The 23,885-nt window shown below is 40.0% G+C and overlaps 1 protein-coding gene across 1 annotated transcript in view; it reads right to left on the bottom strand.

Annotated features, from left to right (window-relative positions):
• Positions 1-23,885, bottom strand: part of LOC118796832 (zonadhesin) — a 58,284-nt gene that overhangs the window by 10,697 nt on the left and 23,702 nt on the right. Inside the window, exons 3-20 of the mRNA XM_036555960.1 lie at positions 22,889-22,929; positions 22,380-22,469; positions 21,031-21,284; positions 20,842-20,923; positions 20,080-20,468; positions 17,510-18,068; positions 13,029-13,225; positions 10,820-11,194; positions 5,869-6,155; positions 4,513-4,778; positions 3,212-3,316; positions 2,989-3,126; positions 2,474-2,730; positions 2,111-2,264; positions 1,202-1,252; positions 873-1,010; positions 407-663; positions 89-173 (exon numbers count right to left, since the gene is read on the bottom strand). Of these exons, the coding sequence (XP_036411853.1) occupies positions 89-173; positions 407-663; positions 873-1,010; positions 1,202-1,252; positions 2,111-2,264; positions 2,474-2,730; positions 2,989-3,126; positions 3,212-3,316; positions 4,513-4,778; positions 5,869-6,155; positions 10,820-11,194; positions 13,029-13,225; positions 17,510-18,068; positions 20,080-20,468; positions 20,842-20,923; positions 21,031-21,284; positions 22,380-22,469; positions 22,889-22,929 (3,725 nt within the window). The remainder of the gene's footprint in view (positions 1-88; positions 174-406; positions 664-872; positions 1,011-1,201; positions 1,253-2,110; positions 2,265-2,473; positions 2,731-2,988; positions 3,127-3,211; positions 3,317-4,512; positions 4,779-5,868; positions 6,156-10,819; positions 11,195-13,028; positions 13,226-17,509; positions 18,069-20,079; positions 20,469-20,841; positions 20,924-21,030; positions 21,285-22,379; positions 22,470-22,888; positions 22,930-23,885) is intronic.

The following is a 23,885-nucleotide window of genomic DNA, read 5'->3' as shown; positions in this document are numbered from 1 at the left end:
TATGGACCTATAAGCTGTTTTCCAATGTGTCATCAAATCAAAAATTAATTATTAAATTTGGGCATAGTTCTTAATAGTAGAAAAGTACCTTCACAAGTTCCTCTGTGTAGAGAGATGTCGTCCACAGCAACGTCAGACCAAGCATTATCACCTCTGCGTCCTTCAAAGATAATCTAACAGTACAGTAACATTTGTAGATTATGTAGAAGAGATAAAAAATACATTTTAAAAAATCTTCATCTCTCTCAGTCACAGGAACCGGTACCTAAAGCTAGTATGCTGGGCTGTTCAGTATTTTCTTATGGCCAACCGTAAATTTACTTTAGAATGACCTGATATTTAACACAGTTAGACTGTTATGTCTGAGAGCTGTAATTAATGCTACTGCTATAACAATCTCACTGACCTTGAAGTTGCCCTCTGGTATGAGGTCAACTAGAGCGCGATGCCAGGTGTTCCCTTGGTCTTCTCTCTGTCTCCAGACCTCCTGGGCTTGGTTGCCGTGCAGCAGGAAGACGGTCAGGCCCATGGTCCAGCTGGAACCGTACATGTGGTACCAGAACTGCAGACACTGCGGCTGCTGGTCAGTGCATTCCTTGCTGAGGAGACGTGCTGTATCGCCATGAGTGGCACTGTCTCCCTCAATGTAGATGTAGTGACCACCTGGAGAAGAAGAGGAGGATGAGGAGAGATGAATGGAGAGAAATGGAAATGGTGAGTATAACACTGATGTGAGCTGAGCAGAGATCAAAATCTACAGTATAATGATTTGGTGAAACTGGCTTATTTCCTCTATAAAAACAGTGCAATTTCTATTTATTTAACACAATATATGTTATATTTATAATTATCTTGTAAATTGGGATACTGACTTCCTGTTGTGTGGTCAAAGGAAGGACCGGTCATGGGCGTGGGGGTGGAGCCACTGTGTCTCGTCCAATCAAAAACATCAGTCAGTAACTGATTCCAGGTGCAGAGGTCTTTCTCAAAGTCACAGTCGATTCTGCACACTGTCAAATATTTTAATAATAAACTATAAAAACAATCAACACAGCAATTATTCAAACTGTGACTCTATGATGAAACACAATGTTTAGACTCAATGCTAATATGAATTTAGTACTAGATGCTGGAATATTCTGTTATCAGAATAATGTTAATACTGGCTTAATACTGGCTTAATACTGGCTTTGCTTCCTACCTGGATGGCTGCTGGAATTTCCTGGCTGAGATGGAACTGGAGGAAACAGAGCTGTAGCAGGGATTGAATAGTCATAGTTTTATAAAAGGAGCTCCTGTTTTCTAGATACAGTCGTATGCAGAAGTTTATAAACCCCTGGTCAAATTACATGTTTTGTTGTTAAGTGAAAATAAGTGAACACATCCTCTAGAGACACACTTCTAAACATTTTTATGCACACTCACTGTTTATTTGCTGAATGTAACATATTGGAAAAAACTAAAACATACTGTTGCCTGTGCAAAGTGCACATTTTATATTATGCTTTTTTTATTTTTTTTCAAAAATGAGAAATTGTGCTCTAACATTTGAGGAAATATGAGGAAATAAGTTCTCCATAGATGATGTGTTTACTTATTTTTGCTTAGAAAAATAAACATTTAACCAAGTTGTCTAAAATTTTGGAAAAATTAAAACAGAAAATGTGGCCTGTGCAAAATTTAAGGCACATTGTATATTTTATGTTCATTATTTTCCAATATGTTGAACTATAAATAAATAGAAATTATGCACTTGAAGAAAAATACCACATTTAAATTCTCAGTAGAGGATGTGTTCGCTCCTTTTTGCTTAGAAAATCAACAAAACCTGTCATTTGACCAGGGTGTTCAAACTGTTGAATGTTTTATTTTGCACTACTTCACAATGTCAGCATAACTTCAGTGAAAAAAACATCCACAACTTTTAATGTAAAATAAAGTAAAGAGGTTCATTCCAAGCAGTTTAAGGACCATTTCTGTTGGTCCATTCATCATGAAACTCTCACACATTGAAATGGGAGCTGATATGTCAAAAGTGAAAAATGACGAAAAAGTAGATGTGAGATTTTGTTCCGACAGCGACGATACGCTCTGCTTGTATCTGGCTTACCTGGGGTTATAAAGGCCTGGTCTCCATGGGTTGGTGAAGACGTTTCAGGGTTTAGGTTCACACTTAGGTCTCCACACTTTCCATATGTTATTGTAACATCATCCCATGCCATGTCTGACTGAACATCCGAACCCCTAATGCCTTCCACAATAATCTGAAATAATTTATATGAATGTATAAACAGAAATATTGCTTGGCTAGGATGCATGCCTTTAAGCGGATTTTATAAGCACTCTAATTTCAAGGAAAAAAGGTTTTCAAATGCAACAAAAAGAAAGAGAAATACTTTTGTCCTACATATATGAAGCTGTAATGTTTTGATTATAAAGCACTCTTTATTGTTGTTGTATAGTCATTACTGACCTGGAATGGTCCCAATGAGTCAACCTCTATCTGGGCTAGTTGCCAGCTGTTGCCCTGGTTATTGAGCCTGGACCAGATTTTGGCAGCTTGACTGCCGTCTAGCTTATAAACGTTTAGTGCCATGGCGGTCGCCCAACCGTACATGTGATACCAGAAGGTCAGGCACTGGGTGCCCACAGTATTGCACACTGGACTCATCATACGGGCCGAGTCACCATAGTGGACTCCATCAGCCTCTATATACATGTAGAAGCCACCTGAAGAGTAGTGCACAACAAGTAGACAATGTGTTATTCATTTTTAGATTTATTATTATTAATAGTGTTTATTATTATAATAGACTGTATTTATATTGTAAATAATGATGTCAGTAATGATATTAGTGGCTTTTGTGAGGTCATAAATCAGTTTCAAAAGATCACCCAGTTTTACTCCCCTATACTAGGTTATATTAAAGTGTATAGTTTTACAGATAAGTTAAGGTTAGACAGAAACATTTTATTCCTTCCTCTTACTTCCTGTAGTGTGGTCACTGGTTGGGCCAGTAAAGTCAGTGGGTGTCGGCCCAGACCACCTTGTCCAATCAAAGCTGTCCTGGATTAGCTGCTCCCATCCACATTCATTTTGGTCAAAGTTACAGCTCCATGGACAACCTGTGTAAACCAGTTCAAGGCCATTTAGTTATAACATCACAGTGAAAATATTGGGAGTTAACTCTGAGGGAGACGCATGGCTTACTCGCAGCAGATGGAGTTGAGGTGGTGGGGTGTGTGGGTTTTGGGGTGGCGGGGTCTGTTGGTGCGGGACTGGTTGGGGCTGTTGGTGGTGTGGTTGGGATGACGGCTGCAGTGGATGCAGAGTATCAGTAACAGGTAAGTGTTAGTAAGGTAATGTGGCATTTATTAGAAGTTAGTTTCTAATTCTAAAAATGAATACATATCCCTAAATCCCTAAATGAGAACTGAGAAAAAGTGTGCATAATTTAGACATTAAAATATGAACAAAGCCAGATTGGTTTGCTGTGAAATGCTGCATTTTAGAGAAACCATGACTCAGATTTTTTTACAGTGGTGATGGCAACCAGGGGTCATTATGTCTACAATGCAAATACAGCCATTTTATTTAACGATCAGTGAACCCACATGAGTTTTATATATAATACTGGTGATGGTAAAATAGTGATGAACCTGAAAAAAGCCTTTCTCTACCTCTCCACCATGAGTGGATTTAAAAAAATACATTTTGGGCCAAATGCTTCTGTCAAGCTATTGTTAAAAAATAAATAAATAAAGTTGCTGGCATCATACTGCATATTCATGTAATTGTATTGAAGGGTGTAGCATTTAGAGGCATTGAACTCTGGATGTCTGGTTCCTGTCATCACCACCAGTGTTGAGCTGTAACAGAATACGAGTCTTGGGAATATGTATCCAGAATACAGAGCATAAGTATCTGTATTCAGTCCAAGTTACATTTTGTGAAGGCAGTATTCAGAATACAGTTACATTTTTGAAGAACAGCTACCCACTACATTTTTAAAAAATATACCATCTTTAAAAGAGCCACAAAATTCTTGTTTATTAACCATTTCCAACTGTTTTCTCCCATCATTAGCCCCACTCTGAACAAAAAGCTGGAGAATAAGAAGCCAACTTCAGTCTTTAAGACGTAAAAAATTTGCCATCATTTTTTCCAGGCAAGTGTGGCTAGTGTTAGAAAGCAATATTGACATAGGTTAATCTATACATTGTTCAGTTTTATTCTTACTGTATTGCACAATAACAATATTTCAGATTTACTTTGGTTGTTAAACTGGCTCTATTAAAACATGAAGGGACATCCCACAATAATAAACCAATGTTTACCTCCAAAAAGGGCTTACTTAAGCATCTAAAATGGTTTTATTGGAAATATACAGTATGTACACCATGATATATACTGACCATTCGAAATTTGAACTATACTTTAACATTTTTTTTTGTCCATACTGCCCACTACTACACTAAAATGGTGGAATGTAATTAATAGTATCCACTCACCACAGACAGTGTCCTTCCACCAGTCTGCCAGAAACACCTCAGCCACCTCGCATGCTGCCACATAATTCTGCAGAGAAGTGCACAGCTGCGGCAGGTCTCCTCCTGAGGTGCAGTGGTCACTCACACAACTGTTCACGAAGATCTGAGGGGGCACGAACCAGTGGCAGGCCTTGAAGGCTTCACCTAACAGTTTGCTGCACTCCCTGAAACCCTCGTTGTCCAGCTCAGGTGGACATTCTGGATCTTCTGGAGAGCCATCGCTACAACTGAACCAGAGAGGAAGTTAAAAGAGAAACTTGTTAGGTTATAAAAGTATGTTCAAATAAAACAATTTATCAAAATACATTTGATGTGTTTTTATTTTTTTATTAGTTATCTGGACTAATCATTAATGGTGAAGCATTTGAAGGTTACTGTTGTCACCATTCTCTTATGTTAGTTTTTTAATTTGGGCCTTTGTAAGCAAAAACTTTGATGTAACTGGACTTCACAAGTTTTAGTTGTATACCCCCTCTAGCTCTTTATCCTGGTGGAGAGGTGCCTGCAGACACCTGTAGTTTCCACAGTAAGCTTCTTATTTCAGGTTTACCACTATCAGTACTGCATATGCAGGCACGTGTAGATTCACTAGTGGTTTTGGTTTTGAACAGTCATCAAGTTTCTGTAGAACGGAGCATTTCACATCAACCCACTCTGAATTTGTTTACATCTCAGTGACTAAATTTTGTAGAAATTTTGAAATATTTGAGTTATTATAGGCCCTTTCCACACGTATCTGGAAATTTTTGAAAACTGTTTTCTCTGTGTTTTGGCCTCCCTTCCATATGACAACAGCATTTTTAGTCACTGAAAATGGAGATTTTAACGTTGTCCAGTGTGGAGATATTTGAAAACTTTCAGTGTTTTCATGTGGATGGGCAAAACAGTTTTTTGTTACGCATCTGAAAAACAGCTGACCACTAGGTGTCTGGCTAACATGTTTATTATTAAATTTAGCTTTGGTTTAGTCATTAAACCGTAGTGCAAAGGCATCAGAACATTCAACGATTCTAAATAGATGTGATTTGACGATCATTAACCAAAGTCAAACTCTGCAATTCAAATGGATTGAAAAGCTAGAAATCTCAACTTCTCTGGTTGATCAACTGGGCCTTCACAAGTTTTAGGTACTAGCTCTTCATCTGTGGTCAGTTTCTGACCACAGAAACACGGGTTTCTGGATATTTAGGGTGAGCGGACTGTTCTCAACCCAGCAGTGACAATGACATGTTTTAAAATCTCAGTAATGCTGCTGCATCAGCAACAGTGCACCTGGTTGGTGTTCTTGATTAAATGGTCAATGAAACAGTTGCTTACGTCCAGTCATTGTCATGAGTATTCCAGCTGCTAGCGAAATCATGTGGGTACGGGACTACATTGCCATCAGGGGTCAAGAAGTCATCAAACTGACTTCCGGAGTAGGTTCCGCAGAGTCCACACACTGTGCCCTTGTGTCTCTCGTCTACTTGCACAAACAGTCGGTCGTTTCCATTGAACAGGAACCGCAGACCGAAGTTTGTGTCCACCTGCACATACTGACCCGTCTGCAATACTTTGACTGAGGTGCTGTGTGAATAAGGAAGAGAGACTTGACTTCCATTTATCTGCAAGGAAAAAGACCATAGGATCAAGTTAGTGCGGAGTGATATTGCTAATATTCAATACTGTCATATTTTCCAAATAAATGAAGCTGCCATGCTAACAAGATGATAATTAACTTTGCATCAATAAAGTGAAAAAAGGAACGCTAAGCTAAAAGCATGTCTTACAGTCTTTTTTTTTCTTAAAATGACATCAAGAGGAACCATACATAGTATTGTAAATGTTAAAAGGGGAATTCCAACAATTTTCCAAAACTTCCTGCATAATCAACTCGTTTACATGTAAAAAAGTAATTTGGGGTGGTTTGATGTGAAATGATCCGTTCTAGAGAAAGTCAGAATTGTTCACATTGGTGGTGATAGGAACCAGACGTCTTGCATTGAATGGCTCTGAAAGCTCCCCCAAAGAAAGTAATGACATGAAATGGTTACAAAAACTTTACGAGATGCTTTTACAGTATTAAAAAATACATTCTTTTACCACAGTTTTGAATTAAGATTTTGGCCTAAAATATGTGTATTTAAAACAAATTCATGGTGGAGAGGGGCATGCAGACTGTACTTCCCATTGAAAGCGTCTTATTTTAGATTTACCACTATCAACATTGCATATGCAAGCACATGTAGGCTCGCTAGTGGTTTTGGATAGTCATCAAGTTTCTGTAGAACGGAGCATTTCACATCAACCCACTCTGAAATTGTTCACATCTCACCGACTGAGTTAGGTAGAAACCTTTGAGTTATCTTAGGTCTTTCCACACGTATCTGGACATTTTTGAAAACAATTTCTGCTGCATTTTGGCCTCCCGTCCATATGAAAACAGCATTTTCAGTTTTAAAGAAATGCTCTCAGGGTGGAGATTTTTGAAAGTGTTTTCATGCGGACGGGCAAAACACAGCTTTTTGAAAAATCTGACATCGTGCCTGTGAAGGGACGGGTGGATCCAAGTGTCTTTTTTTTTGCTGACAGGGGTTTTGTTGAAGAGGGCAGAAGATGATAGTGCTGGGAGAATCACTAAGGTCTTAACCGGTGCCGGATTTGAACTGCTGATCTGTGTTTTGGTGGCTGGCATTTTACCATAATGGCAGGAAGGGCAGAGAAAGGAGACGCAGAAAAGTGGCGTGCTCAAACAAAGTGTTTATGAAAACAAACACAAAGCCAATACAAATCTACCCTCACTCACTGGGGGGAAACTTTCTTCTTGAGTTTATCTTTTCTTTGTTTTGAGCAGGATTCTTTTCATTTCTTGTCTTTTCTCAAATACAAACCTTTGTCTAGAGTACCATACCATTCACCCCTCTACAAAGGTACAACAGAGCGCTGTTGCTGGCATGGGCTTTTAAGCTGAGCCCAGCAGTTGTGCCTGTTCAATGCTAATTAGCGCTGGGGATTCTGGGACTTGGAGTTTTTTTTTTACCCAGATCCACCAGCTCTTCTACTGCGCTGCCTCAGCCGCCTGGTGGTGACCGGCAGCACAGGCTGACCCATTACAATGCCATTGACTTGCGCATGCCTGCTGCTTTTTCGCATTTGTTAAGCATCTGAAATATTGACCAGTGGGTGCCTGCTTATCTGGGGATGATAACATGTTTATAATTGATTTTAGCTTTGGTTATTCATTTAAACCGGAACGCAGAGCCATCAGAACCTCACTGATTCTAAATAGATGTGATTTGGCGATCATTAACCAAATTCAAACTCCGTAATTCAAATGGAGGGAAAAGCTAGAAAAACGAAACTTCTCTGGCTGACCAGGACTTGTGGATGTTTCAGGGACACTTGTGTAGCCATGGCAATGTAAACAACCACAAGCAAGCAGTTGGCTTTCTTTCGCATTTTAAGCTTTCATTTTCGGTTAGAAATCGGACTTTGAATCTGTGAGATATCGAATTACAGAGGTCTCATGGCCTGCAAGTCAAAGCCTACTGTGTTGGTAACACTGCTGTCACTTTTCAGTTAACTTAATTTACTCTAACAACTATTAATCATAATATAATACAATAATAGAACTGTAATGATGTGATGCTGAAGTCAAGCTAGCGAACATTACAATGGTGAAAAAATGTAACTTTACAAATCGGTAATTAAAGAAATAAAATGGTCTAATAGATCTTATCCTGTATTCTGTATTACAAACACTTGTGTGACAAACGCTGTGCAGCTCCAGTCTTGTGTAAGCTTTTTAAAGAGGAAAGCACTTTTTACTATTTGTGTGTCTTTTTCAATATTTGCTATTTATACATCAACATTGTGGTTAATAATCCTGAAGCTGTTGTTTGTGACACTATAGAAATACAGATTTTTATTGTAAATACAGATAGCTCAGAATGTACCTTACCCAAGCTGGTTAATCAGTGGTTTAGAATACTGGAAGACCTTAACAACAGCATGCAGTGACATTTCTCTTAAACATACAGGGCTGTATTTTATCAGTCAGCACTCACTGATATGCAACTCCTATCAACACAAAGACAAACCCTAAGAAGTTTCAGATCTTATATATTACACTGTTAGCAGATCTTATCTGGAACACTGTGGAACATGAACATTATGGATACTCTGAACTTTTGAACCGGGAAGCCCCTCCCTCATGGGGACAACATTCTGTGAGTTTCTGTTTGCTTCCAGCTATCAGCAGAACCACTCAAAGTTGGCACAGGAATGCTTTGCTGAGGTTCTGTTGACATTCACTGCAGATTCCTGATCGTTTAACTTAGATGTCACAGTTATCACTGGTGATAACATGAGCATGTTGTAAATCAGTATCAGCTGTTTCTCGCTCGTAGTTCATTGAACCCAGCAAAGAAATTCAGTAGTACGGATTCTGACTTTTCAATCAACAGCACATTTGTGTTTGTGGAGTAGAAGAGGAGATGCTTTATTATCATTTGAATTAAGTCATTGTTGTGCATGCAACTTGTTTTCAGAAATGCATATCATACTTTGCCATTTTTGCCATATATATATATATATATATATATATATAAACATAAAATGTGCCATAAGTTTTGCATGGGTCATGTTTTATTTTTTCTCAATATGTTAAACTCAGAAAATGAACAGTACTTGTGTATTAAATGTGCAGAAGTGTGTTCTCTGTAGAGGATGTGTTCACTTATTTCAACTTAGAGAAACAACAAAACATGGAATTTGACCAGAGGTGCCCAAACTTTTGCAAATGAGTGTAATTTAATTGATTGAGAAACTATATTTACACCAATAGGTCACTTTATTAAGTACACCTCCTTGTATCTACACTTATTGTCCATTTTATCAGCTCCACTTACTATATAGGAGCACTTTGTAGTTCTACAATTACAGACTGTAGTCCATCTGTTTCTCTGCATACTTTGTTAGCCACTTTTTATCTTTTTCTTCAAAGGTCAGGACCTCCACAGGACCACCACAGAGCAGGTATTAGTCTTAGTGTGTTAGTGTCATTGCTGGGCCAAGTATAGTCCACCAACTACAAATATCTAGCCAACAGCTTCCTGTGGGCAGCATCCTGTTGAAGGACTAGAGGATGACCAACACAAACTATGCAGCAACAGATGAGCTATCGTCTCTGACTTTACCTGCAGTGTCTAATAGAGTGGACAGTGAGTGGACACAAAGTTTAAAACTCCAGCAGCACTGCTGTCTGATCCACTTATACCAGTGCAACACACACTAACACACCACCAACACGTCAGTGTTACTGCAGTGCTGAGAATGATCCACCACCCAAACAGTGCCTGCCCTGTGAGGGTCCTGACTATTGAAGAACAGCATGAAATGGGCTAATAAAGTATACAGAGAAACAGATGGACTACAGTCTGTAACTGTAGAACTACACAGTGCTCCTGTATGGAAAGTGGAGCTAATAAAATGAACAATGAGTGTAGAAACAAAGAGGGGTACTTAATGAAGTGACCAGTTGGTGCACATTTGCATAGCAGAATGCAAAACAAAAATAATAACTCTCGCTATTCTAAGGTATAACAGTATTTTTAAAAAGGCCAGTATTAGATGAACCAGACATACTATAGCTAATATTGAACGTTAAAGGGGAATCCCACCAATTTTTTAAAATGCCTGCATCGTTCAATTTTTAAGATGTAAACAAAGTCATTCAGAGTGGTTTGATGTGAGATGCTCCATTCTAGAAAAACTTGCCAAGTCTGAATTTCTCACAGTGGTGGTGATAGGAACCAGACGTCTTAAGTGTTCAATGCCTTTAAGTGCTCCTTCACAGAAAGTTATTACAAGAGATAATTATGTATGTATTTGCTGATGCCTGAAGGTTTTTAGCCTTAAATGCATTTTTAAAAATGCATTTTTTTAAATTTACATTTTCATTTTCACTACTATTTCACAACTAAGCAGTTTACAGTTTCCAATTTGCACACTTAAGCAGCTCACTGGTCATTTTGGATAAATTGCTTATATTACGGTGCTGCAGACATCATGACTCCTGTTTCTTATCACCACATTGTGAGCAAATCAGAGTCACTGTTTATTTCTATTTTCAGCCTTTCACATCAAACCACTCTGAATGACTTACACCAGAGCGGTTGAAATATGCAGAAATTTAGAAAAAATGGTGGAATTCCCCTTGGACAATGCACATTGCTCATGACTGGTTGTACAGTGACACTGACAGCATAACCAAAACAGCAGTACTTACATAAACCAGCCTGTTCTTCCTGATGACAAGGTGAAGACCATCTGCATCCAGAGCCACAGAGTTCAGAGACGAAGAGTTGCTCCGCCCCTCATTCCGAGCCGTTAGTGTGAACGAGGCTGCGCTGGCCGTGCAGGTTTTAGCGATGGTGTAGTTGCAGGTACCCCGGAACGAGTAGGCCTTGCCATCAAAGGTGATATAGTGGGGGTCACCGTAGATGCTGCAGGTGACTGGGCTGGAGGGGAAGCAGCCCAAGACCTCATCCTTCACTTTGCACACTTCGTGGGCCACACAGGAAGCAGCCGAGCACTGGACAGTGCCCTGGCCTGCACATAGGCACTGCTTCTCGCAGTCACCCTGCATGAATGTCTCTCCTTTCTGAAAGCGAAGCAGATGGAAAGGTTGTAACTGTATTTTAAAGGGCCCATATCCTCCTCTTGAGGTCCACTTCTGACGTTTATGTGGTTTTATGTTAAATAGTCTTGATTTTTTTTTTCCACTAGCATTTTCTAACCTCTCTTCATCCGTAAGAATTTAATAGGCTTCTTTTGTTACTGCGCTGTTAAGACTGATACATGTAAATAACTCCTCTTCTGTTTGGTTGCCTTGTATTGTGCTGTATTGAGAAACACTCCTGAAACACTCCTTAGAACATCAGGGATAATGGGTGGGGCTAAGCTGATGTAGGCTGACTAGGTGGATATATGTAAATGATTTGTTTTTTAATGACATCACAAAAAAAAAAATTGTTCAAAATGAGCTGTTTTTGCAGCTTAGTTTCCAGTATGGTCTATATGGGCTGGGGAGTGAACAGGATTTTTGAAAATGCAACAATGTTTACAAACAAAATTAAACTTTATTATTCCAAAAAAGAAAGGATTTTTGTTTTTCCATGATATGAGCCCTTTAAAGCAATAGTTTGGCCAAAAATTGATAATTACTTGTTGTTCCTCTTTACCCCAAATGTATCTGTAATTCATATTTGATGTCTGAAGTTCCAACTTTAGTATGAGGTTGTAACTAACAAGTAATCAAGTATATCTGCCAGTTTAATATTGTGTAATTTAGAGGTTTACAGACCATGAATTTTTATGTCGATTCTGATTTTGTTGTTCTACTCTTCTGGGAAGGCTTTCCAAAAGATTTCGGAGTGTGTCTGTGGGAATTTGTGTCCATTGACGTTCCAGTTCATACCAAAGGTGTACAGAGGGGTTGAGGTCAGGGCTCTGTGCAGGCCACTGGAGTTCCTCCACACCAAACTCGTGAGACCATGTCTTTATGGAGCTCACTTTGTGCACAGGGGCATGGTCATTCTGGAACAGGTGAGATCCTTCTCTAAACTGCTGCCACAAAGTCGGAAGCGTATAATTGTCTGAAATGTCTCTGTGTGCTGTAGCATTAACATCACCCTTCATTGGAACCAAGGGGCAAGAACGACAGAAAAAACAGCCCCAGACCATTATCCCACCTCCACCGAACTTTACTGTTGACACTATGTATTCGGGTAGGTAGTGTTATCCTGGCATCTGCCAAACCCAGATTCTTCCGTTGGACTGCCAGATAGTAAGACATGATTCATCACTCCAGATAACACGGTTCCACTGCTCCATGAATTTTTCTGGCTGATTCTGATTTTTATTTCCTTATAGCCAAATTGGCTGATGGACAACTTTATTTTCTTTTCTTAAATATCTACACAGATCTTCCAAAATAAAATAATCAGTTGGCTAATTGCTTGTTTGGAGCACAAATTGGCTACTCTGGATTTGGATCTTGGTCTCCTAATGTAAACTGCGAGTCTAAATCATCATACACTACTGCCTCAAATCACATTCAGTTGTTAAGTAATCTCAAATAGACTTCCTGGTTGTTGACACTGTATGACTGTTATATATAAAAATGGACAAAAGTATGTTGCATAGATTAAAACAACAGTAGCATCAGTCTAGCTTGGATTTTGTCTGTATTTTTGTCCATTTATATAGATAGCAGTATGTCATACAGTACCAAAAAACACAATAAAAGGCTATGTGAGATTATCATCAGTGCAATGGGGTAAGTGTGTGATTTAGGCATGCAGTTAGCGCAGTGATTACAGGTGCAGCTAAGCTTCCATTACTTGTAAGCTACATTAGCTTTGTGGTTCTAGTTAAAAACTAAAGCAAAATGTGTAAAAAAATGGGCTAATCTGTCCCCTACATTCCATACTTACCTCATAGTGCTGTCCATCCACCCAGCACCCACAGTCGTCTGCAGGTACACACTTTTCTCCACTCAGCAAGAAGCCGTCATCACACTCACACCTCTCTTCACAGGTCCCACAGTTCTCTGGGGCATCCAGCATGGAGCAAGTGGCAGGGCACTCGCTGGAGCAGGCGTTAAAGTGACTGTGAGCCCCGCAAGCCAGAGCTAGAAAAGGACAATTGAAGAAAAAGTGAGTTTCAGGGTTGAGGGCAAGTTTTCATACACTCTATGGCCAACAGTACATGGATCTATATGAGCTTGTTGGACATCTCATTCCAAATTTATAGGCATTATTATGGTGTTGCTCCCCCTTTGCAACTATAACATTCCTCTGGGATGACTTTCTACATGATTTTGGAGAGTGTCTGTGGAAATTCATGCTCATTCAGTCAAAAGAGCATTTGTGAGGTCAGGCACTGATGTAGGAGGAGAAGGCCTTGTTCGCAATTGATGTTCCAGTTAACCCCAAAGGTGTTCAGTGGGGTTGAGGTCCAGGCTCTCTGCAGCCCACAGGAGGTCCTCCACGCGAAACACAAAGCCAACTTCATGCAAAGGGGTACAGTCATGCTGGGACAGGAAAGGGCCTTCCTTAAACTCTTGTCACAAGTTTGGAAGCATATAATTTTCTAAAATGTCTTTCTGTGCTGTGGCATTAACATTAACCTTCACTGGAACCGAGTGGCCTAATCCCTGAAAAAGCCCCAGCCCATTATTCCTCCTCCACCAAACTTTACTTCTGGCACTATGCATTCAGGTAGGTAACATTCTCCTGGCATCCACCAAACCCAGATTCTTTCATCAGACTGCCAGATAGTAAGGCATGATTCATCACTCCAGAGAATACAGTTTCCACTGGCAGTGTGCTTTACACCACTTTAGCCCATACTGGGCATGGCACCTAGTGATGTTAAGCTTGTGTACAGCTGCTTTGACCATGGAGACTCAATTTGTGAAGGTCTCGACACACAGTTCCTGTGCTGATGTTGCAGAGGCAGTCTGGATCTCTGTAGTGAGTGATGCAAAAAGCTCACTTGCTGACCCTGCTTTGTGAGTTTGCATAGTCGACCACTTCTTGGCTGAGCTGTTGTTACTCCTAGGTGCTTCCATTTCACAAAAATAGCACTTACAGTTGTCTGGGGCAGATCTAGCAGGGCAGAGATTTCACAAACTGACTTGTGGCAGAGGTGGCATCCTATGACAGTGCCATGTTTGAAGTTCTCTGAGCTCATCAGTATGACCCCTGCCAGTGCTAGACTGTGAAGAGTGCATGGCTATGTGCTTGACTTTATACACCTGTTAACAACGGACGAGGCTGAAACACCCAAACCCAATAACTAGAAGTGGTGTCCACATACTTTTGGCCATATAGTGTATCAGTGGTTCCTAGCATAGTTCCTGCAGACCTACTGCCCTGCACATCTAGAACACATTATTTGAGTCATCAGCTCATAATTGGACCTGGTGTTCCTCAACAGTTTCCGTTTGCTTGTTGTAGCAACCAGATATGTTTAATAAGTGACTGTTGTGTAATACAGGATAGATTATTTGGCACACTGGGATAATTAGTGATGTCTGCGTGGCATGATCCAAAGTGACTCACTCCTGCCAACTATCAGGACATGGTCCATCCAGATTAAAATATAAAAAACTTAACATATTAGTACATTCAATAAGCTTATAATACTTCTGCTGCTACTACTGCTACTAACAATAATAAAATCAATAATAAACATCAACTTACCATATGGCATGTTATCATTTATAGGTCACATAGTGTGACTGTAGTAAAGATAACTGTTGAAGGCATAAGATAACAAAAGAAAGCAGAAGAATGACCCTGGGAATCAAGCAATCCAATGTACCTTGCTCCAAGTTTCGTGTGCTCTTAAAGACACTGATTATTTGAATAAGGTGTGTTTGATTAGGTGTGGAACGAAACTCTGCAGGGCAATAGATCTCCAGGAACACAGAGGAACACATCTGCCTGAAAGTATACATTTTTCCTTTCAAAGGAAATGTGTAAGCGTTCTAGAAACTTTATTGGCCAGGGTTGTGCTTTGAAGCTACTGTTAGGCCAAAAAGCAAATGTACACGTCCCCTCACCTCAAATGTGGCTCATCACCTGAGTCATGTTTGCTGTCCACAGTTTGCTTCTTAATTTTCCACTGGAGCTATGAGGCTAATGTAACTAACAAGTACCAGCTTACAGCCCCCAGGTTAATACTATGGAAACTGACAGAAATTTTGAATAAATATTCCCTTACTCAGTAATCAAATAGATTAGATTTTGTAATGAATAACCAAATAGGTAGTATTGCCTAACAGAGAATATTAATTCTCTCACAAAGGGTCGGCCTTAGTCTGTCTGCATAGGAGATTCTAGACACTAGAAAGCCTCTGGGTTCACAGAGAGGCCTGTGTGTACCTACTGACCCAGGGAAGAGAGGGGCAAGTTGACCTGAAAGGTAGAGCAGGCTGGTAAAAACCTGTTGAAGCCAGTTTTGAGGAGTGAGCTCATCATGCGATGGCCAAATTGATGGACGAAGAGATGCACCTATTAGAGAATGAGCTAATATCAAAATTTGAGAAGTAAGGCGGGGGGATATCATATTACCCCAGATAAATGGTATATAAACTGTTGTTTGGAATACTGTATTTGCGCAGTTGGGTCTCTCTAAACCCTGTGCCACCTGATGCTGAAATAAAGAAGAAGGCTTTTTCTCCCTTCCACAAGAACTCAGCGGCTGATGTCTTTTATTCTACCCTTTCTATTTTTGTTTATTTTATTTTTGTTTATTTTTTGTAAGTGATTAAGACAATAATTAGAACAAAACCACAGCACAGAATAGTACAGATTTTAAAAACCATCATATGTCGGGGCTTTGGGCAAGGAAGCAAATAGCTCTTGGTCCCGACAAACCTGCATGTCTGAATTATCACAGTGTCGGTGTGTTCAGTAATATTAAAACAGACTTGCTGATGTGGTTTCTGACTCTGTAAGATGTACTGTTGTCAACTTCAGGCTTTGATATGGCTGCTACTGTTTTCAGCCATGCGACATACATTTGTGCTCTTTTTTGAATGGTAGTATGTCATACAGTGTCAGAAACCATGTCAGCAGTCATGATTGATTGACATGATTCGAGTGATGATCTTGGCATTTAGTTTGCTCTAAGTGGGTGGCTATGAACTTTCATTACTTAGTAGGATTGTCAGATAGAATCAGAAATCAAATTATTATCATACATTATTTTGCATAGAAAATAACTAAGAAGCTGATTAGTTGCAGCAAACAGCAGATTTCTAAGTCAAGTGTTAAGCCTAGTAAATCCAGCAGGGAGCACGCAGCAGAACACAACCAACACAACCAACTGCAAAAGCACACAGTGTTTAATCCAGGGATTCTCAGCTGGGGGTTGATAGGAAGACAGATCTATTCTGATGTATATTTGAGAACGAAAAAGTAATATTCTGCCGTCATTATAAGCTAAAGAGAATGGCTGCACAGAAAGTGCGACTGTAGCGAAAGTGAAAGTCATTTATTTAGCAGTAGCTATGTATTAGCTTAGCCACACAGCTAAACAACCTAAACTAAACATTAGGTGATTATAAGTTCACTGTGCTCCAAATCGTTCCATTTGGAGTGTTGGCTTGTCAGAAAAGTCTGCCATCTAAAGCAGATCATACACATGAGGACTTATGTTTTGCCCATTAGCGTTTTTCAGTTTACAAAGTAAACCTATCACCTTGTTAAGAATGACTGAGCTGCTAAAAACCCAGATCTTTGAAAATATCCCCATAAGATGAGTTATCCTCATAAATATGACACAACTGGGACTAAAGCTCAGTGTTTTTCCCATATACATGTCTGTTGTCGGAACAAAACCTTTTATCTCCAAAATGGTAACTTTACAGCAGAAGGAAAAACCTTCTTTACAAGTCATTTTTGGCCATTTCTTTTGGCTCATTAATCATGAAATTTACACAAAGTGTAAAGGCCAACAGATATTTTCAAATTGTGTCAAAATACAACAAAAATGGAGTTACAAGGTTTTGTCCTGACAGCAGCGATATATATATATATATATATGGTTTGAGGTGGTTTTGTGGGAATGACACTTCTGTAAAACACCATACTATTCTAACTAAAGCAAAAATATACAATATACTGTTTATGTTTGTTTATGCTTAGCAATTAAAAATCTTTTCCTGCGTTTGGTAATCATTATTTGTGAAAGTGTCAGTAATTAACTGGCCTGGAGCATATAGGAGGCTTTAAAAATTCAAATGGACATTATATTGGAATGTGCATGTTGTCTCGGAATTCAATGAATATTCCAATGTCGAATTTTATTGCGACAGCTCTACCTGTTAGCTACACTCACCTAAAGGGACTACAGGGAAACTGATTGTGAAATATGATGATGTAAAATGTTTTGAGAGACGTACGACAGTAAGTTGCATTCCTCCAGCCCGTCACAGGAATCCCAGCATCACTGCAGGTCTTAGCAAAAGCCTGCAGGACATCACAGAAGGTCTCAGGATCTCCTTGTGTGGAGCACATCTCAAACACACAGCTCCTGAAGAAGCTCACTGCACCAAGAGCAGAGGAGCACTCAGAGAAGGGGCCATGGGGTGACAGCAGGATGCCGCAGTAAGCTTTGCTGGCATATTCCAGCTTCTCAGCCTCAGAACACATGCTAGGCATGGTGGGCTCCTCACACGGGGGCTCTTCACTCTTCCAGCTTTGCCCCAAAGCCTGGGCATTCTCAGCCAGAGAGCCGTTTACCATTTTGTGGTCATCGTCCATCATGTGGTTGAAGTTGCCACACATGCCGCAGAGTTTGTCACTGAACTGGTTGGGTACAGTTACATGAAGGGCGCCGGATCTGGCATAGGAGACAGACAGGTTGAAGTGCGTCTGAAGTTCCACGACTGGTCCCTGGGCAGTGACCTTTACTGTGTCTCCATACAGACTCAGCGGGAGATTCTTCCAAATCCCATTAACCTGAAAAAGGGTGATAAGTGTTCATTATGTGTTGTTATGAATAATGAGGGCACAAGGATTTGGTGGGAGGAGAGAAACAGCATTATTCTGAAATTGTTTCATTTCACTGGCTTAGACACAAGTAAAACTCTAATACTGACTGATTAGGTCTCCATTTTTACCTTTGTTGCAGCACATCTGCTCTACTAAGCTGTTTTGATCCCCTTTTGGATCTTACATGCTCTCAACTGAAGGACAATTTCATTGTTTCCTAAAAAAATTTGTGCAATTAAATAGTTAATATGTAAACAAAGTCAATGCTTTAGTGTAAAATGCTCCAGTCTAGAGAAACTTACCGAGTCAGAATTGTTCACAGTGGTGGTGATGGGTTCAGTGAACGCGCGACTTAATTTGTGGGAGAACTGAATTGGATGCAGCATCGGAAACATCAAGTGTGTGACAAAACATAAACAAACCACAGACCTATCAAAAGACAGCTGCTTTACTGATGGAGCTGTCCAGCTGTGGTTTGGGGCATGCGTTTGTAATGGTTACATTTTTCCCCATATTTAACATCATTAGTCTAAATAACATTATATGGGCATCTCGGTTATGCTAACTTGTATCTACTTGGCTAGCTAGTTAATCTAACTTACATAGCTAGTTATTTAACACAAAATAAAGGGTTTTCACCTCTAACTTCCAGCACTCTGGCTGTTTCTCTCCAAATTGTTTACTGGAAGGGTTGTAGAGATCCCTCTCTTCTCCACTTTGTTTCTTCTCATCCATTTTAAGGTGGAATTGCAACACAAAGCGACGTAAGGAGCCTGGCCGCATTCCTATTTCCCCCATTATATCAAAAACAGGACTGTAAAATGCCAGAGGGCGCCTACGAGCGAGTCCTCAATGAATGAAAAAAGGAAAAGTTAAAATAGTGTGTAATCACTTGCCCAGAATTTTCAAAAGAAGAAGGGTGTAATTTGCTAAAAAGCAAAGAAAAATAACCTGCAGGTTCCTTTTTTCTACAGCAAACAGGTTTTGGGCAACATTACTGCTACTGAGTGCTGATTAGTTGGCAAGCAGAGCAGCTCATTGGCTGTTCGTGCTCACTGGCGTTATGAACGTACATGAGGCGCCGTTTTAAACTCCTGTAACGCTCAAAAATATAACAACGGTGTTAAAATGTTTTATGCTGTTCTGTGTTTAAAAAAATGAATGTATTATTTTATATTAAAAATGTTTAACATCTTAACCCATTCATTTTGGACTTGCTCAGGAGCGCCCTCTAGCGTTTGAGAAACCCATAAGCCATGACAGAGTAGTAATTCTCCTCTCTACAAGTTCTCCGGCGATGTGTCAAAAACAGAAACTGAGCGTCCGTCAAAAACGGCGCCACATCCCATCCTCTCTGCCGTTCTCAGCTGGTGTAGACATCCTCATTATTTATAAAGAAAGCGTTTTGGTTTTGTTGTTGTCACTCGCATTGCCTGCTGTTAGGACATGGTTTTAGTTTATTTATACCGCTGTGCTTCTAGTAAAGTTCCCACTGCAAGTCAAAACAGCTGTTTAGATTTTCTCATAATTGCTTGTGGGGACCCCCTAGTCACTGGGCATATGCCCATAAAACCCATTGGATGATCTGGGCCCGACCCCTGGTTCCTATCACCACCACTGTAAAGAAGTCTGTATGTTTCTCCATAATGAACCATTTCACATGAAATCACTCTGTATGACTTTGTTTGTATCCCAGCCATTGAATTATGCAGAAAACTCAGTGGAATTCCCCTTTAAGACTAAAAAGCATTGGTATTCAGGCTTCACTGAAGGCTGTAGTCTCAACAGACATTTGCTCCAGGTATATGCTGAAACGTGGCATGCCAGAAGTTGGAGACCTCAGTAGTAAAACTGGGTTGCATTAGTTAAATCAGGGCTGGAGCAAACAGCCATCACCGCAGCACTCGCCAATTACTGCATGACCGCTGAAGCAGTATTAATCTATTAAAGTCTGTTTCGAAGCGGTAATTTCACTCACCATGATCCTCCTTCTGTCTCTCCTCAGCAGAGTCACTCTCAATCCCTGCAGATTCACCTTCACCTGCTGGATCAAGGAAACAGATGAATTGCTTCTCTGCTCTTTCTGCACCTCCACTGCAAAGCCTGGTACCACGCTGACCCCATCACAGACTTTTGTGAGGATGTAAGCGCATGGACCCATGAAACGGAAGTTGACCCCATCAAAGGTTCTGTATCGGAGGTCACTGGCAACTCTGCAGGTGCCGGACGAGACAGTGGACGTTACGGCCTGCCTGCAGGTTTGACCGTCCCCGCAGGTGATTTGGGTGCAGGTGAGTTGACCTTCAGTACAGGTACACTGAGTGGACTCATCTGTCCAAAGCTGGGTGCCGGACTGGCATTGCAAGCCTGTGCAAAAGGTGATGACATTAGTGTTTTTGTCATCTTGGTGCAGAAAAAGAAACTCACATTTGCTTTATTATGTTTAAGTAAAGGGTTTTTAAATCTTTCCATGCTAAAAGGGAAGTTCCACCAAATTTTTCAAAATAAGTCTATTAGGTTCATTTTGTTCTATCGAATAACAAAATTAAGCACTTTATTTGGTTTAAACTATGATGTTTCAGCCAGCATGAAATCCCTTCATCAGATGCAGACCAGGGCCTGTATTCATGAAGCTTCTCAGAGTAGGAATAGGACCAGATCATAGATCAACACTCCTGCTCTAAGAAGCTTCATGAATAAAGACCACAACAAACTCATACATTTTGTAGACCAGACTCACCACACTGTCCCCTCCATACACCAATCTTATCAAAAATGATTTCTTCTTTATTTCCATGCCCTTGCATTAGCTCAAAAACAATCTGTTGGCAAGAACAGAGGTCACAACAATAAAGTTCATTCTGATAACTCCTAATTTTTAAATGACTGTAGGCAAATATTTAATTAGAGAAGGGATCAGCTGCTGCACCTGCACTCCAGTCAGCTGTGAGTAGTTCAGTGGAATGAACACTTCTTTCCAGACATGGCTCTCAGCAGCCAGAGAACTCCAGATTTCTGTCTGCAAAACATCATCACTGAGCAAGACGCGCAGTTCTGAGCCGTCCTGGTGAGGTTTATAGTACCAGAACTGCAGACACGAGTCTTCAGAAGAGTTCAGAAACCTGCTCTGTAGTCGAGCCACGCCTGACGGGCTCACAGGATCCTTTGCAAGGTAGAATTTCCCTAGAGTGGGTAGGACAAAGCAGAAAACAGCAGAAAAGGTAGAATTAACAATATTGTGTTGCTGTCATGCCTTTCACACTGTGTGAAAATGTCATGATGAATAGACCAATAGAAATTCTCCAGAATTACTTGTGTTATGCATGTTATGCAATTTGGGTTTCTTATTATGTGAACATTCCTGAAGTTGATTTGAACTTTTTTCTTTTGATGCCCCCCCCTGTCAGGAATGAAACTGACAGTAGGCAATATGATATTGGGCTAAATTCATTTTTCTTATCTTTCCACTCTGAATTTTGACAAGAACACTTTTGGACTAGTAAAGTGTTCGTAATGCTCTGATGTTTTACTGCTTCTGACCACAAGGTAATAGTATTTGCAGGATTAGTGGTAAGTGCTTGTAAGCTGCAAACCTAGGAGTGCAGTTTGTTTAAAGAGTTGGCCTTCAGAAGATTATAGCACAATAAAAGATCATTTTATTACCTTGGGTGGAGTGATTTACATGGTTAATCACTTTGATTGTGGACTATAATCAGATTTGTGGTCCGAGGTAACTAACAATAAAAGATGTTCTCACACTGACTGCTCCAGTCATGCACTCTGGACACCAGGGGTGCACTGATCGCGATTGACCAGTGCACGTTGGTAGATCGCGCCTCAGTCAAGGTTCTAGATATTAACTGAGTTGGTATGAGGTGCAATCTCCAAAGTTGTGCGATTTGTTTTGGGTAAAACTGGTAAAATAGGTACTAAGATAGTCTTACAGAATTACACTGAATTTCCAAATAGGTTCTAGGTAATGACTAAGTAAAACATGACACAGTTTAAAAATACTACATAATTATTTTGGGTAACATGATAGTAAATTCTAAGGCAGTCTCACTAAATTACACTGAATTTAGAAACAGGTTCTAGATATTGACTGTGTAAGCAGGCAAAACATTTTTGTATTAATTAATTAATGTATTAATTAAATAATTACTATATAGTTATTACACAGTATAGCAAAATCAAACCAATACATCTCCACTTTTACACCTAAATGTATGTCACTGATATACAGTGAGTAAAAAAACATTTTCTGAAAGACGGTTATACCTGGTCTTGTTTGGCTTCTGTTTAGCCCCTCTGCAGTCCAGTCACAGAAAGGAGAGGTATCATCATCAAAATCACACCTTGTAAAATAATCTGGAACGAGAAAGGGAAATAAAAGCAAGTGAAGAGATGGTGAGAGCAAGAAGTGCAAGAAAACAACAGGCTAGCATCATCTGAAAGTGTGCTCTTGATCTAAAACACAATTCTATTAACACTGTAATAAAACCCCTTTTTTGTCTCAGGTCACTGTTGCGAGAAACTGTGAGCTTCACTCTGGGCACTTCAAATAGAGTGGCCCCGAGAGTCTGATACCAGGCCTGCCGTCAGTTTCTCTCTTATCTTCACTAGGCCACATTTCTTCATGTGTTCACTTAATATGTATGCAGATTACACACTTCTGGCACATTTGCTTATTTCCCTCTCCGCTGTCAGAACATATTACAGTGGCTGATACTTGTGTGCATCTTCAGAGGAATATTACAGACAGCAAAGCGTGTAGGATGAATTCTGACCTGCGTTTGACCTCCAGTCAGGAAGAGTGATTGAAGGGTGGCTGTGGATACGGAAAGAAAAATACCATATAAATGGAGGAAAAGTTTCAACCATTGCAACATCGAATGAAAACAGTATATACCAGGGGTCGGCAACCCAAATGTTAAGAAGAGCCATTTTGTCCTTTTAGCAAAAATCAAACCACGTTGGGAGCCACAACATTTTGTGTTCATTTTACTATCTTGGCTGCAAATATGTCTCGGTATGTGCTGATGTACTAGTATAGGCTAAACATATAAATGGAAACACAGACTCACTTTGCTCTGCTTTAAGCTTTAGCTCGGCTATAGCTGCTTTTCTCACATCTCCAGCAGGAAACTTTTCCAAAAGTGGAATAGTTTCTTGTAAAATGTCTCTCAACATTTGACTATTTCCGAGACTGAAGTCAGCTTCACATTCTCCAGCTTCTTGTTCGAATTTTCACGCTCCACCTTAAATGGTGCCTGAGGCGCTAGAATGTAACTGCTGCACCATTTAAGGTGAAACAGGACATTTCAAACAAGAAGCTGGAGAACGAGAAGCTGACTTTTAGTGTTTGACAGTTCCTCATTGCAGATTAAACGTATCAGGAAACCAGCTGGAGAGATGATGAAAGCAAATAAGTCCATTTGTCTCTAAATTATCAATGTTCGTCTTAAATTTTCCTCTTTGTCTGTCCATCAGCTGCTACATAGGCGAGATTATTGTCTGCATTGCTATGGTTACCAGCAGTCTGCACGCCAATCTTCAGGGTAAAAGGTTGGTGAATTGGCAGTTCTACATTAACTCCAGTGTTTTAGACCATTAAAACTGTGTTGAACGACCAGCAGAGCTTTATTTAACTGCAGAGGAGGATTATTTTATTTTTACCTAAACATCTAATTCTGCTGTGGAACCGCAACAGGGCAGTAAAAGAGACGTACGTTGCTGACCCCTGGTGAATACAGTCTTGTGTAAAAGTTTGCATACCCCTGGTTA

Source organism: Colossoma macropomum, unplaced genomic scaffold (assembly GCF_904425465.1).
Source record: "Colossoma macropomum unplaced genomic scaffold, Colossoma_macropomum, whole genome shotgun sequence".
NCBI lineage: Eukaryota > Metazoa > Chordata > Actinopteri > Characiformes > Serrasalmidae > Colossoma > Colossoma macropomum.
The sequence above is the reverse complement of the archived record's forward strand: the minus strand, read 5'-3'. Positions and strand labels throughout refer to the sequence as shown.